We start from the raw sequence: 12,971 nt of genomic DNA, 5'->3' as shown, positions 1-12,971 counted from the left end.
CAGCATGAGTCAGACTTTTAGGGCTTGTTCACACTAAGGGCGTTTGCAGGTGTTTTTTGAGCGCGATTTCAGAAATTGCCCTAAAAATGCTTGTGCAATGATCCCCTATGAGAGTGTTCACATCTGGGCGGTTCGATTACGATCCGTTCACCAAAGCTTTGCCTGTGTCATTTTCAAAGCGATTTGCCTGTAATGATAGGTATAGGGAAATCGCAAAGCGCTTGAAAAACCGCTTTTTATAACAATTTACCCAGCGCTTTTAAAAATAAATACATACATATATGGAAGGTATATGGAAATCGCAAAGCGCTAGAAAAAACGCTTTTTATAGCGATTTACCCAGTACTTTTAAGAATAAAAACATTCTATTCAATGTAAAAGAATTCACAAAGAATTCACGTCAGGAAGTGAAAAAAAACAAATCACTCTGCAAAAGCGCTTAGAAAAGCAGCCAAAACAAACTAACGTACAAGTAAGCGCCAGAAAACGCTAAAAAAAAATCGCACACAAAATCGCAAAGCACTGGTGTCAGCAATTTATGATGTGAACAAGGCCTTTTAGCCAGTCTACCAACTAAAACCAGACATGTTTAATAATATCACAAAAGCTAAACATACATTATGCAGCACCTAATATGTACAGTGTACCTAATATACCTAATATGTGTTACTATGACGCAAGTATGGCAGGGAGGTATTATCCTGCTCCCAGTGGCGTAGCTAAGGAGCTGTGGGCCCTGGTGCAGGTTTTACATGGGCTCCCCCCCCCCCCCCCCCCCAAGAACTTTATACATAGCAATTGATCACAGCGCACCAAACTTTCAAGGACAACCACAGTGTCAGAGGTGCAAGAAGGGGATTGGAAAGTGTGTTAAGGATTACTACTATTCAAAGACATCTATAGAAGTGATTATTACCAGCACAGGACCAATAGAGAACTAATACTGTGATAGAGGGTGGACCCGTTCGGGGCCCCTCTGGCCCAAGGGCCCCGGTGCGGTCGCTACCTCTGCACCCCCTATTGCTACGCCCTGCCTGCTCCGAACATTGCGGTCCTCATCCTTCACGTTTACATTGATGATGTTAATATTTAGAATAACAAATCTGTAAGAATCGCAGCTCCGCCCATCTTTGGGAACTTCCGCCCCGCACTGACAGCTGTACGGCTCTCTGGTCACGCCGTGTTGTTGACAATATCAGTAACCCCGCCCACGCCACTAGAACGAGCACCGCCCCTACACCATAAAACCACCTCCGAGCCCTATAATCTCGGCTTTCGTAACTCCGCCTACCAACATGTGACAGGGCACCGCAGCCCTTCCCACTTTTTTTCTTTCTAGTTCCGCCCTTACGGCCACCGCAGCGATTCCTTCTCTATTTAGTAATCCCGCCTCTCCAATTCACTAGACGTGGTTCTAGAATCCGGGACTCCGCCTTCTTCGCTTTACCCCGCCTACATCTCTTTACTCCGCACGGTAACTCCACCCACAGAATGCATAGACCCGCCCTATCTCCGCCTTCCAGCTGTCATAATCATCAAAGCTCCGCCTACTCCAGTCTATCCCTCCGCCCCGTTCTCTATTACGGTATTTCCTGAACCAGCACTGAGGCTCCTCCCCCCTAAAACTATTAGTACGCCCTGTCTCCGCCTTCTTTTATTAGGCCATAACTCCCTCCCTTTCTGACTTCGCCTCAGTCCTGTCACTTCGGTCGAGCTCCTCTGCGGTTGCTCCTCTTCTTCCCGTCCATTCCTGCGGCTCCGCGGCCTTCCCTTCACCTGAAAGACTCCGTGCTCTTCCGCTGACTGATCCACTTCACCTCACAGCGCTGGGGGTAATCTTTCCCCTATACGGGCGAGGCTCCGCCCACTACTCTACTCTTCGCTCCGCCTTCGCACTCTGTCTCCGCCTCCTCCATTCCTTCGCCTTGCTCCTTCGCTCCTCCCCGCTCCGCCCCTCGCGCGCTCTTCCTCCACCTCTCCTCTCAGGACGGATGTGAGCGCGCGGCCAGTATAGGCATTTCCGGTGACGTCACGGGCCGGACTCCATTAGTGCGGCAGCTGAGGGGGTAGAAAGCAGCCGCTGCGTGTGACGGGCCCGGAGCCGCGCCGTCTCGTGTCCCCCCTCCCCCCCCGTCCCGCTCCCCCTCGCCTCCTCCCCCCCCGGGAGGGGGACAGCACCGCGTCCTCCCACCATCCTCCTCCACCACGGCCGCTCTCGGCGAGGAAAGTCTGGCCTCCGCTTCCTCCGACTCGGACACCGGCCGAGCGTCCTCTCCCCCGCGGAAGAAGCTCCGAGCCTCGGAGGAGGCAGCGCCAGAGGCAGCGTCCGGCACAGGCAACATGCAGGCTAACGGTGCGGGCGGGAGCGGAGCCAGGATCCCCCCCTCCTTCCTCCTCCACCACCGCTGCCGCTACCATGCGGCCCAGAACGGCGGAGAGCTACCGGCCCACTCCAACGGCCTCCCGACCGCGCCAGCAACGGCGCCCCCTGTGCGGCCTCCAGCAGCAGCAGCGCAGCCAGCAGCACCGCCCGCCGGGGAGCAGAAGAAGAAGAAGAAACGGCTCAGCCAAGCGGAGGAGGACGTCATCCGCCTCATAGGACAGCATCTGCACGGCCTGGGCCTGGAGTGAGTGTACCGACCCCCCATCCTCTCATATGCTGATTCGCTGTGTACCGACCCCCCCCCCCCCCTTACCATCATCTACTGATCGCTGTGTACTGACAGCTCCTCCACAGATCACTGTGTACCGTACCGACCCCCCCCCCCCCTCCTCATATTATGATCGCTGTGTACGACCCCCCCCCCCCCCCCATGCAACCTCTCCTGGTCACCGTGTACTGACATCTCCTCCACTGATCGCTGTGTAAATGACCCCCCCCCCCCCCCATACATCATCATCTACAGTGGAGGAGCTGTACTGACAGCTCCTCCACTGATCACTGTATACTGACCCCGTCCTCCATATACTGATCACTGTGTTTTGACAGCTCCTCTATCGATCACTGTGTACTGACCCCCCCCCCCCCCTCCATATCCTCATATACTTATCTCTGTGTACTGACCCCCCCAATATGCTGATTACTGTGTAATGACAAACCCTCCTCATATACTAAGCAATGTGTACTGACAGCTCATCCACCGATCAGTGTACGGCCCCCCCCAATATCCTCATATACTCATCTCTGTGTACTGACAGCTCCTCCACTGATCACTGTGTACTGATCCCCCCCCCCCCCTTCTCATATGCTGATTACTGTGTGCTGACAAACTCCTCCTCATATACTAAGCACTGTGTACTGACAGCTCATCCACCGATCACTGTGTACGTACAGCCCCCCCATCCTTGTTTACTGATCAGTCAAACCCCCCCCCCCCCATCATCCACTGACAACCTTGCCATTAACTTCTCAAAATGTGTACAATTAATCACTATGACAACATGGCAGCATGGGTACCTGTATGTGATCTCAACAGCCTCACCATTGATATGTGTGCATTTTGTGTTTATTACTGACGTTATCCTCATTTGTGGGACACTGACAGCTAAGGATGAGCAGTGAGATGCAGGAGTATTAAGTCTGTATGCAAATTGATGGAACTTGCAAAACAGGTTGTGGAGCTGGAGTCAGTCGGGCGCAAGTTTTGGGTACTTTGAGTCGGTGGTTTCATAAACTGAGTCAGAGAATTTTTGTACCCAAATCCACAGGCCTGGTAAGTATTAGACTAAGGAGTCTGAGCCATTGTGGTACTGGAGTCAAGTGGGGTGACTTCATAAACTGAGTCGGAGTTGGATGATTTTTGTACCTGACTCCACAGCCCTGCTTGCCAATGGAGCAATCAAAGCCTGCTAAGCCTGAATTCTATTTATTCATTTATTTACTGCATAGATTTGCATACTCCTGCATCAACTTGGAAATATTTGCATCTAAATCATAATCGCTACTGACAGCCTATGCGCTAGTTACTGTGTTCTGCTAACATCAACACACCTGCCTACGTACCACTGTTTACTACTCACCTTTCTATTACAGTGACACTGATGGCCTCAGCATTGGTCACATGTGTGTGTACCACTGCAGTCATCTCGTTTGTGACACTGATAGCTTCAGCAGTGATCACTATGCACTGCTGTCATTATCACTATGTGCACCACTGTTTACTACTTGCGTCATCCTCTTATCACAGTGACACCAACAGCCTCAATGCTGATCAGACTATGTACTTTTGTGTAATGTTAAACTGGACCTGAACTCCTGCACAGCACCAGAAGAAAAACTGAGAGATATGCAACCTGTATATATTGAGAGCAGTGGTCCTCAAACTAAGGGCCCACGGGCCGAATGCACCCTCCTGAGGCTTTTTTTTACCGGCCCTCCACAGTGCTGCAGGCATTTGCAGGCAATTGGGTGACGTTATGGCTCGCATATGACTTTCTTTGTTAGGGTCACAATTTGCGCTGTGTTGGTAGGATACTATCTGCACATGCTGTGTTGGGGCATAACATCTGCACTGGCTACAATATCTAGGCTCATTGTTATGCTTTTGTACATCATTTTAGTGGTGGCTGGATAGTGTAAAGATTAAGGGCTCTGCCTCTGACACAAGGCGAACTGGGTTTGAATCTCGCTCTGCCTATTCAGTAAGCCAGCACCTATTCAGTAAGAGACCTTGGGGCAAGTCTCCCTAACACTGCTACTGCCTATAGAGCGCGTCCTAGTGGCTGCAGCTCTGGCGACTTTGAGTCCGCCAGGAGAAAAGTGCGATATAAAGGTTCTGTGTTTGTTTGGTTTTGTTTTTTGTTTGTTGTTTGTTTGTATTTTATGTATACTCCGGCCCCCCAGTAGTCTGAAGTATGACCCGGCCCTTGACCGAAAAAGTGTGGGGACCCCTGATTTTGAGAGTTTAGCCTGTCTAATTCCCCCTCATCTGTGACTGATCACCACCGGAGTTTGTCTCTCAGCTGTGTCTCAGGAATCTGCTCTGCCACGGCAGAGTCTGAAGCCGTTTAATTCCCCCCAGTTATTAAGATCAAAGCTGATTTACCGCATCCTTGCGGCAGAACAAGGTATTAATCCCCTTGAAATCCTGGGGCAAAAATCTGCGACCGCAGAATTTTGCTTCCTGGAAGAGGCAGAGCTGTGCGCAGTAGCTCTGCCTCTGATCCAGTCAATCTCTGCTCTCCCCGCCCCAGTGCGGAGATTGACTGGATTAGAGGCAGAGCTACTGCGCATAGCTCTGCTTCTGCGGGCAGCAAAATCTGACGACCTGAAAAGTCAGGGAATTTTACCCTGGGATTTTGAGGGGGATAAATACCTAATTCTGCCGCGGGGATGCGGTGAATCAGCTTTGATCTTAATGCTTAAAGGGTTCTGTGTGTGTGTGTGGGGGGGGGGGGGTAAGGTGTTTGAAAATAAAAACGGGACACTTACCTGGAGCTTCTACCAGGCCCCTGCAGCTGTCATATTCCGCGCTGTCCTCCGACGATTCTCGGCCACCGGTCTGGTGTTTGTCTAACAAGACGAATAGTGCTCACTTCTGCGCGTGTCATCGGGAGCTTTCTGCGCGTGTCATCGGAAGCTTTCTGCGCAGGCACAGTACAGTTTCTTGTGGTGAGTCTGCACAATAAGCTCCCGATGATGCGGGAGCGAACACGCGCTGCCATGGCCGTGCAGCCACAGTTGGATCAGATGCTGAATTAGAGACCAGGAACATCGGATCGTTGGTGGATGGTGTGGACTTTACAGCTGCTGGGGATCTGTAGAAGCCCCAGTTAAGAACCCCTTATAAGTGGACCTCCGGACTTAAAATCTACTCAGCAAAACTGAAAAGGCTTGGTTTTTCTTTAAGTTTCACAGCATCAGAACTTTGTTTTTCTTACCAAAGCATCGTTTTTTGCTGGATTTTTGTCTAAGCTCCACCCATCAAAGAAAAAAAAAGCCCGGGCTTTTTTCCCTGATGCTGTGCAGAGCATGATGGGATTTCCTAAGTCCACGTTGCCTAGCAACTGGGAGGGGTGATCAGGACAGTTGGAACTGTGTATCTGTCACCGTCATTACAACCAAAAAGATGGCTGCCATCATGAAATCAAAACATTTGCCTGTTCTTTTAAAACAGTGTGGGTAAGAGATTATATTACCTATCTATTTTAAATAACATAAGTAGTGTAACTTAATGAAAGTATGTTTGTTCAGGCTGAAGTTCCTCTTAAAGAGAACCCGAGGTGTGTTTAAATAATGTTAGGTGCATACAGAGGCTGGATCTGCCTATACAGCCCAGCCTCTGTAGCTATCCCAAACCCCACTAAGGTCCCCCTGCACTCTGCAATCCCTTATAAATCACAGCCGTGCTGTGAGGCTGTGTTTACATCTGTAGTGTCAGTCTCAGCTGCTCCCCCGCCTCCTGCATAGCTCCGGTCCCTGCCCCCATCCCTTCCCTCCAATCAGCAGGGAGGGAAGGGATGCAGGCGGGGACTGGAGTTCTGCAGGAGGCGGGGAGAGCAGCAGACTGACACTATAGAGATAAACAAAGCCAGCTCTGACAAGCTGTTTGTCAGCAGCGTGGCTGTGATTTATGAGGGATTGCAGAGTGCAGGGGGACCTTAGGGGGGTTTGGGATAGCAACAGAGGCTGGGCTGTATAGGCAGATCCAGCCTCTGTATGCAGATAATATTCTTCAAACCCACCTCGTGTTCTCTTTAAGATAACTGGGCAATTTAAAAGAGGTAACTTCAATGTCTTCAGACTCTCTTTCACAATAAGTGTGCTTCCACAAAAGCAGGAAGTAGACACACTGCAGATTTATTGTAGGATTTGTATCAGCTTTAACAAATGTGTGTTGTTGTTTTTTTGGGTGGTTATGCTGTTGCTTATCTTTAGAGCAGGTAGGAAGTGTTGAGTTCAGGTCTGTTTTTAACTGATGATGTCATGATCTCCCTTTTATTCTGTGACTGATAGCCTCCGCAGCTGATTACACTGTACCGCTGACCTCCATCACTGTAAGGCCCCTTTCACACTTCCTTCCGATGTGGTGCGTTTATTCTACAGTCGCACCGCAATAGTCCCAAAAGGTCGCTCTGCATGTTACTGTTGCAGTGCTACCATACAGTGAGGCATACTTTACAATGAAAGTATGCCTCACTTTCGGGTTAACTGTGCTGCAAAGGGGCCTGCTGTACTGCGATCAATGTAATAGCGCCATAGTGACTATCACTACTTCTGCGATGGGATGCAGCATTTTTATGCAATGAAACGGACTGTTAAAGGGTCCTTGGTGTACCACAGTGTGTACTGCTGGTGTCATTCTCGGCACCTGATCACTTGTAACACTCGTGTCATTGTAGTGGCTTTGTGACACCAACTGCCCACATTAGACAGCCTCTGCAGGGCTTATAGGAAATCTGAAGTGAGAGGGACATGGGAGGTTCAGAATCGTTTTATTTCGCCAAATACAGCAAGAGCTATACTCGGAATTATTTGCGGTACACATGGCATAGACCTAGTATGGGAGACGAGGCACACAACACAACAATCCTAGCAAGCACAATATTAGCTACTACCGTAATGGTGAAAGTCTGGCCTTCACAGGTGACAGACCCTGGTCTGCAGGAACAGTCCAAATGATAATACTGATGATGATGATGGTGGTGGTGGCCCTCCGTACGGACCCAGGCAGTGAGAGCGAGTGAGAGGTTGCCATATTGATTTCCTTTACCTATTTCCTTTAAAACCATACCATTTTTGTCTGAAGGTGCCATAGCATACTCAACTTGGCAGCTGACTGAGCATCTGATTCGATAATTGAATGAAATTTGGTGCTGAGAAACATGCTCGATCGGCAATGTGATCGATTTTTTTTTTTTTTTTTTTTTTTTTTTTTTTTAGGCTGAAATTGGTCACACGTATCGATTGGACATGCTGGAACATTTTGGGCTGACATGCTTGATCTGGTGCATGTCAGTAATGGTGTGTGATAATTGCACATGACTAATGCGATGTAGACCCCCAGCTGCTGTTATTGCACCCCCCCCCCCACACGTTATTTTGTGTTGTCCTCATACTTCAATATGCATGTCCCATGTGACAACGGTACTGGCATATAACACGTGGGGCGCTTGTGTGATGTCACACACCCAACCACATGCTATAACCGTGGCAAACACGTGGAGGTGAAAATGCGTAAGTACGAGGAAGGCGGCAGGTAAAGTATATCACTGTCCCAGTAATCTCCTCACTGTGTGTGTACCACTGACAGACTCAGCACTGATCACTGTACTACTGACATCCTCCCTGTGTGTACCACTGACGGCCTCAGCACTGATCACTGTACCACTGACCTCCTTGCTGTGTGTGTACCACTGACGGCCTCAGCATCGATCACTGTACTACTGACCTCCTCCCTGTGTGTGTACCACTGACAGCCTCAGCACTGATCACTGTACCACTGACCTCCTCCCTGTGTGTACCACTGACGGCCTCAGCACTGATCACTGTACACTGACTCCTCCCTGTGTGTACCACTGACAGCCTCGCACTGATCACTGTACCACTGACCTCCTCCCTGTGTGTGTACCACTGACGCCTCAGCACTGATCACTGTACACTGACCTCCTTGCTGTGTGTGTACCACTGACGGCCTCAGCACTGATTACTGTACCACTGACCCTCCTCCCTGTGTGTACCACTGATGGCCTCAGCACTGATCACTGTACTACTGACCTCCTTGCTGTCTGTGTGTGTGTACAACTGACAGCCTCAGCAATGATCACTGTACCACTGACCTCCTCCCTGTGTGTACCACTGATGGCCTCAGCACTGATTACTGTACCACTGACCTCCTTGCTGTGTGTATACCACTGACAGCCTCAGCACTGATCACTGTACCACTGACCTCCTTGCTGTGTGTGTACCACTGACTTCCTCAGCACTGATCACTGTACTACTGACATCCTCCCTGTGTGTGCACCACTGATGGCCTCAGCACTGATCACTGTACCACTGACCTCCTTGCTGTGTGTGTGTACCACTGACGGCCTCAGCACTGATCACTGTACTACTGACCTCCTTGCTGTGTGTGTTCCACTGACGGCCTCAGCACTGATCACTGTACTACTGACATCCTTCCTGCGTGTGTACCACTGACGGCCTCAGCACTGATCACTGTACCACTGACCTCCTCCCTGTGTGTGTACCACTGACAGCCTCAGCACTGATCACTGTACCACTGACCTCCTTGCTGTGTGTGTACCACTGACGTTCTCAGCACTGATCAATGTACTACTGACCAGGGCTGTGGAGTCGGGTCAATTTTTGGGCACCCGGAATCGGAGTTGGAGTCGTGGTTTCAGAAACTGAGGAGCCGGAGTTGGAGTCAGAAGATTTTTGTACAGACTCCACAACCCTGCTACTGACATCTTTCCTGCGTGTGTACCACTGACGGCCTCAGCACTGATCACTGTACCACTGACCTCCTCCCTGTGTGTACCACTGATGGCCTCAGCACTGATCACTGTACTACTGACCTCCTTGCTGTGTGTGTACAACTGACGGCCTCAGCAATGATCACTGTACCACTGACCTCCTTGCTGTGTGTGTACCACTGACGGCCTCAGCACTGATTACTGTACCACTGACCTCCTTGCTGTGTGTACCACTGACTGCCTCAGCACTGATCACTGTACCACTGACCTCCTTGCTGTGTGTGTACCACTGACGGCCTCAGCACTGATCACTGTACTACTGACCAGGGCTGTGGAGTCGGGTCAATTTTTGGGCACCTGGAATCTGAGTTGGAGTTGTGGTTTCAGAAACTGAGGAGCCGGAGTTGGAGTCAGAAGATTTTTGTACAGACTCCACAGCCCTGCTACTGACATCCTTCCTGCGTGTGTACCACTGACCGCCTCAGCACTGATCACTGTACTACTGACATCCTCCCTGTGTGTGTACCACTGACGGCCTCAGCACTGATCACTGTACTACTGACATCCTCCCTGTGTGTGTGTACCACTGACAGCCTCGGCACTGATCACGGTACCACTGACCTCCTCCCTGTGTGCACCACTGACTGCCTCACCACTGATCACTGGACCACTGACATCATCAGTGTGTATACAACTAACTATGACACTTGAATGGCCTGGGAGGACCTCATTAATAAAAGTACAGCGTTCTATGCAGCTCATGAGCCATTCAGGTGCAATTAAAATACAACCAAAGTGGCAGGGTATTTTAACACCATGCGTGTCAGCACTCAACACGTGGTGGCGTTACCGGGTGGCAGTTATTGGGTCACGAGGATAGGGTTAAAGAGAACCTGTACTTAGTAAAATTATTTAAAATAAACACATGAGGTAACTTCAAATGAACATTACATAGTTATCTTGCCATCAGATCCTCTCAGAAGCTCACCATTTTCTTCTGACAATGATCCCTTCCAGTTCTGACAACATTTTGTCAGAACTGAAATATATCAGTTGCTGTCAGTTATGTATCGGTTGCTGTCAGTTACAGCTGAGAGGAGAACTGATGTGTCCATGTTTCCTTATGGCTCAAGTGGTCGATATTACAGTTTAACTGTGTGCTGACCAGGAAGCTGTTATGGGGTAATGGCCATTTTCAAAATGGAGGACGGAGAATTCCATTGATCACAGTGGACAAACAGGACGCGGGAGAGGAGAAAGAGATTGAGGAGTAGACTACACGGGAGGTAAGTATGACTTGTGTATTGTTATTTTGACTTTTAATTTTCAGTACAGGTTTTCTTTAAGGCACTCTGCTATGGATGCCAAAGGATCCGTTGTGTTCATTGGTACGGTCCTGATTTTTGCCCCCAGTGTGAACCTAGCCTCATATCTCTGACACTGAGCACTTCATCGCCACTACGTAAGTCATTATTATTGATTTATAAAGCACCACCATATTCCGTGGCGCTGTACAAAGTAAGAAACAAACATGGGGTACATTATAATACAGACAATGGTGTACACCAAAATACAAGATACATAATTAGTGACAAAATACAAAGAATGATACAAAAGCAAATTATAGACTTGGTAATGACAGTGATAAAATTAACATGATGAATAAAATGTATAATGGTTACCAAAACACAAAAGGGGGAGAGAACCCTGCCCTTGCGGGCTTACAATCTAAAGGGAATGGGGGGAAACAGGAGGAGGGGTAGTATGCAGCAAATATATAAGGGCTGTGTGTTTTAGGATACCTAGTAGGAGTGCAATTTGGTCTTAGGACAAAGGGAAGTGGCCTAAGGTAGCGCATATGCTTGTCGGAACAAGTGTGTTTTTAGAGAGCGTTTAAAGGCAACAAAGGTTGGCGAGTGACGGATGTGTTGAGGGAGGGCATTGCAGAGGAGGGGTGAAGCGGGTGCGAAGTCTTGTGAATGTGAGGATTTGATTCTAGAGGACAACAGAAGATCATGTGCCGATCTGAGATTGCGATTGGGTTTGTATCTGGAAATTAGTGAGGATATGTACCGGGGAGAGAGATTGTCATCCCTGTGTGTGTACCACCAATACCATTTATCCCCCCCCCCCCCCAAGTGCTAACTGCATCTGTGTGACACATGCCACCCGGCTGGAAATAATTTCCGGGAAGAACACTGCAGCCTGTACACGGAATGCTGCATACCTCCGTATGACGCTGATGGCTCATTGCTGTGTGTGACACGGATGCCACACTCACTGTGGTGTATGCGTACATGTCACTGACAGCTTCCTCAGTGTGTTCCAGGCGGCACAGGCTCTGATCTTTGGTTATATCGTTGGTCCCCTCATGGCTGACCGTATCATTTACAGCTGTTGTTTTGCAGATATGTAAGATGGTTTTGATGGTTGTATCATCGTCGTCCCCTTTACTGTAGCACAGACTGCTTCTGCGTTGTCTGTTAAGGCGCGTACACACGCCGTATTTTTACAAGCGACTGGTTCGTCAGACCCTCCCGCAGAGCAGTCGTTCTGCCAACAGTAGCACGTGTGTACAAGCTGTTGGCAGACTGATACGTTTTTGACTGATCCGCCAACCTTTAATGACAACTGGCTACCTAATCACTCTTTGTATTCATGATAGCTACTTTGCTGTTTGACATTTAATGCTGGGCATAGACGGTTCGTTTTATATTATCAATCGAGCTGCTGATGGCTCAATTGATAATATTCAACCTGTCCGATCACCGCGACGGGTGGATACCGTGCTCGATCCCCACGGGCGGACAATGGTAGAAACCTAACGCTGATAAGAAAGTGCCCGCGGGGATCGATCTGCGCGGTGACGCGCTGGCTCGATACTGGCGCATAAACGAACAGTCTATGCTCAGCATTAGTCTCTTACCTCAGCCTGTATTGTAGATCTCTTTAAAGCCAATGGGTACCGGTTTTAAAAACAAAGTTAGATACTCACCTAAGGAGAGGGAAGGCTCGGTGCTAATGAGCCTTCCCTCTCCTCTCCCGGTGCCCTCAGTGCTGCGCTGGCTCCCCCGTTCGCCGCCGCAGGGACTTCGGAGGTCTTCGGGAGCACTCGGGCTTCCGAAGACAGGCCGCTCCATACTACGTTCGCGTGAGCGCGTCATAGAGGGCGCTCGCGCATGCGTAGTAAGGAGCGGCCGCGTCATCGGGAGCCCGAGTGCTCCCGAAGGCTCCCTTCGGCATTGCGAAGTGGCAGTATTTGACCGAACTGGTCGAATACTGCCACGGGGGATCCTGCGCGGGACCGGGCACCGGGAGAGGAGAGGGAAGGCTCATTAGGACCGAGCCTTCCCTCTCCTTAGGTGAGTATCTGACTTTTTGTTTTTAAAACAGGTAAACATTCACTTTAAGGAAAAGTCTGAGTTAAAAAAACAAAACCCGATCTACTTACCTGGGGCTTACTCCTGGCAGCTTATCTTTCCCTCGCCACAGCTCTGATCTCAGCTCGTGTACTGGGGTCCCCTCCGTTGCAGATGCCGACCTTGTCGGGTCAG

The 12,971-nt window shown here is 49.7% G+C and overlaps 1 protein-coding gene across 1 annotated transcript in view; it reads left to right on the top strand.

Moving 5' to 3' along the window:
* Positions 1-2,247: 2,247 nt before the first annotated feature.
* The window catches only part of WDR26 (WD repeat domain 26), a 111,154-nt gene continuing 100,430 nt past the window's right edge, over positions 2,248-12,971 (top strand). The window contains exon 1 of the mRNA XM_068232852.1: positions 2,248-2,627. Coding sequence (XP_068088953.1) covers positions 2,341-2,627 — 287 coding nt within the window. The 5' untranslated portion in view covers positions 2,248-2,340. The remainder of the gene's footprint in view (positions 2,628-12,971) is intronic.

The sequence above is a fragment of the Hyperolius riggenbachi genome, chromosome 4 (assembly GCF_040937935.1).
Source record: "Hyperolius riggenbachi isolate aHypRig1 chromosome 4, aHypRig1.pri, whole genome shotgun sequence".
NCBI lineage: Eukaryota > Metazoa > Chordata > Amphibia > Anura > Hyperoliidae > Hyperolius > Hyperolius riggenbachi.
Note: the sequence above shows the minus strand (reverse complement) of the source record. Positions and strands in the feature narration are given on the sequence as shown.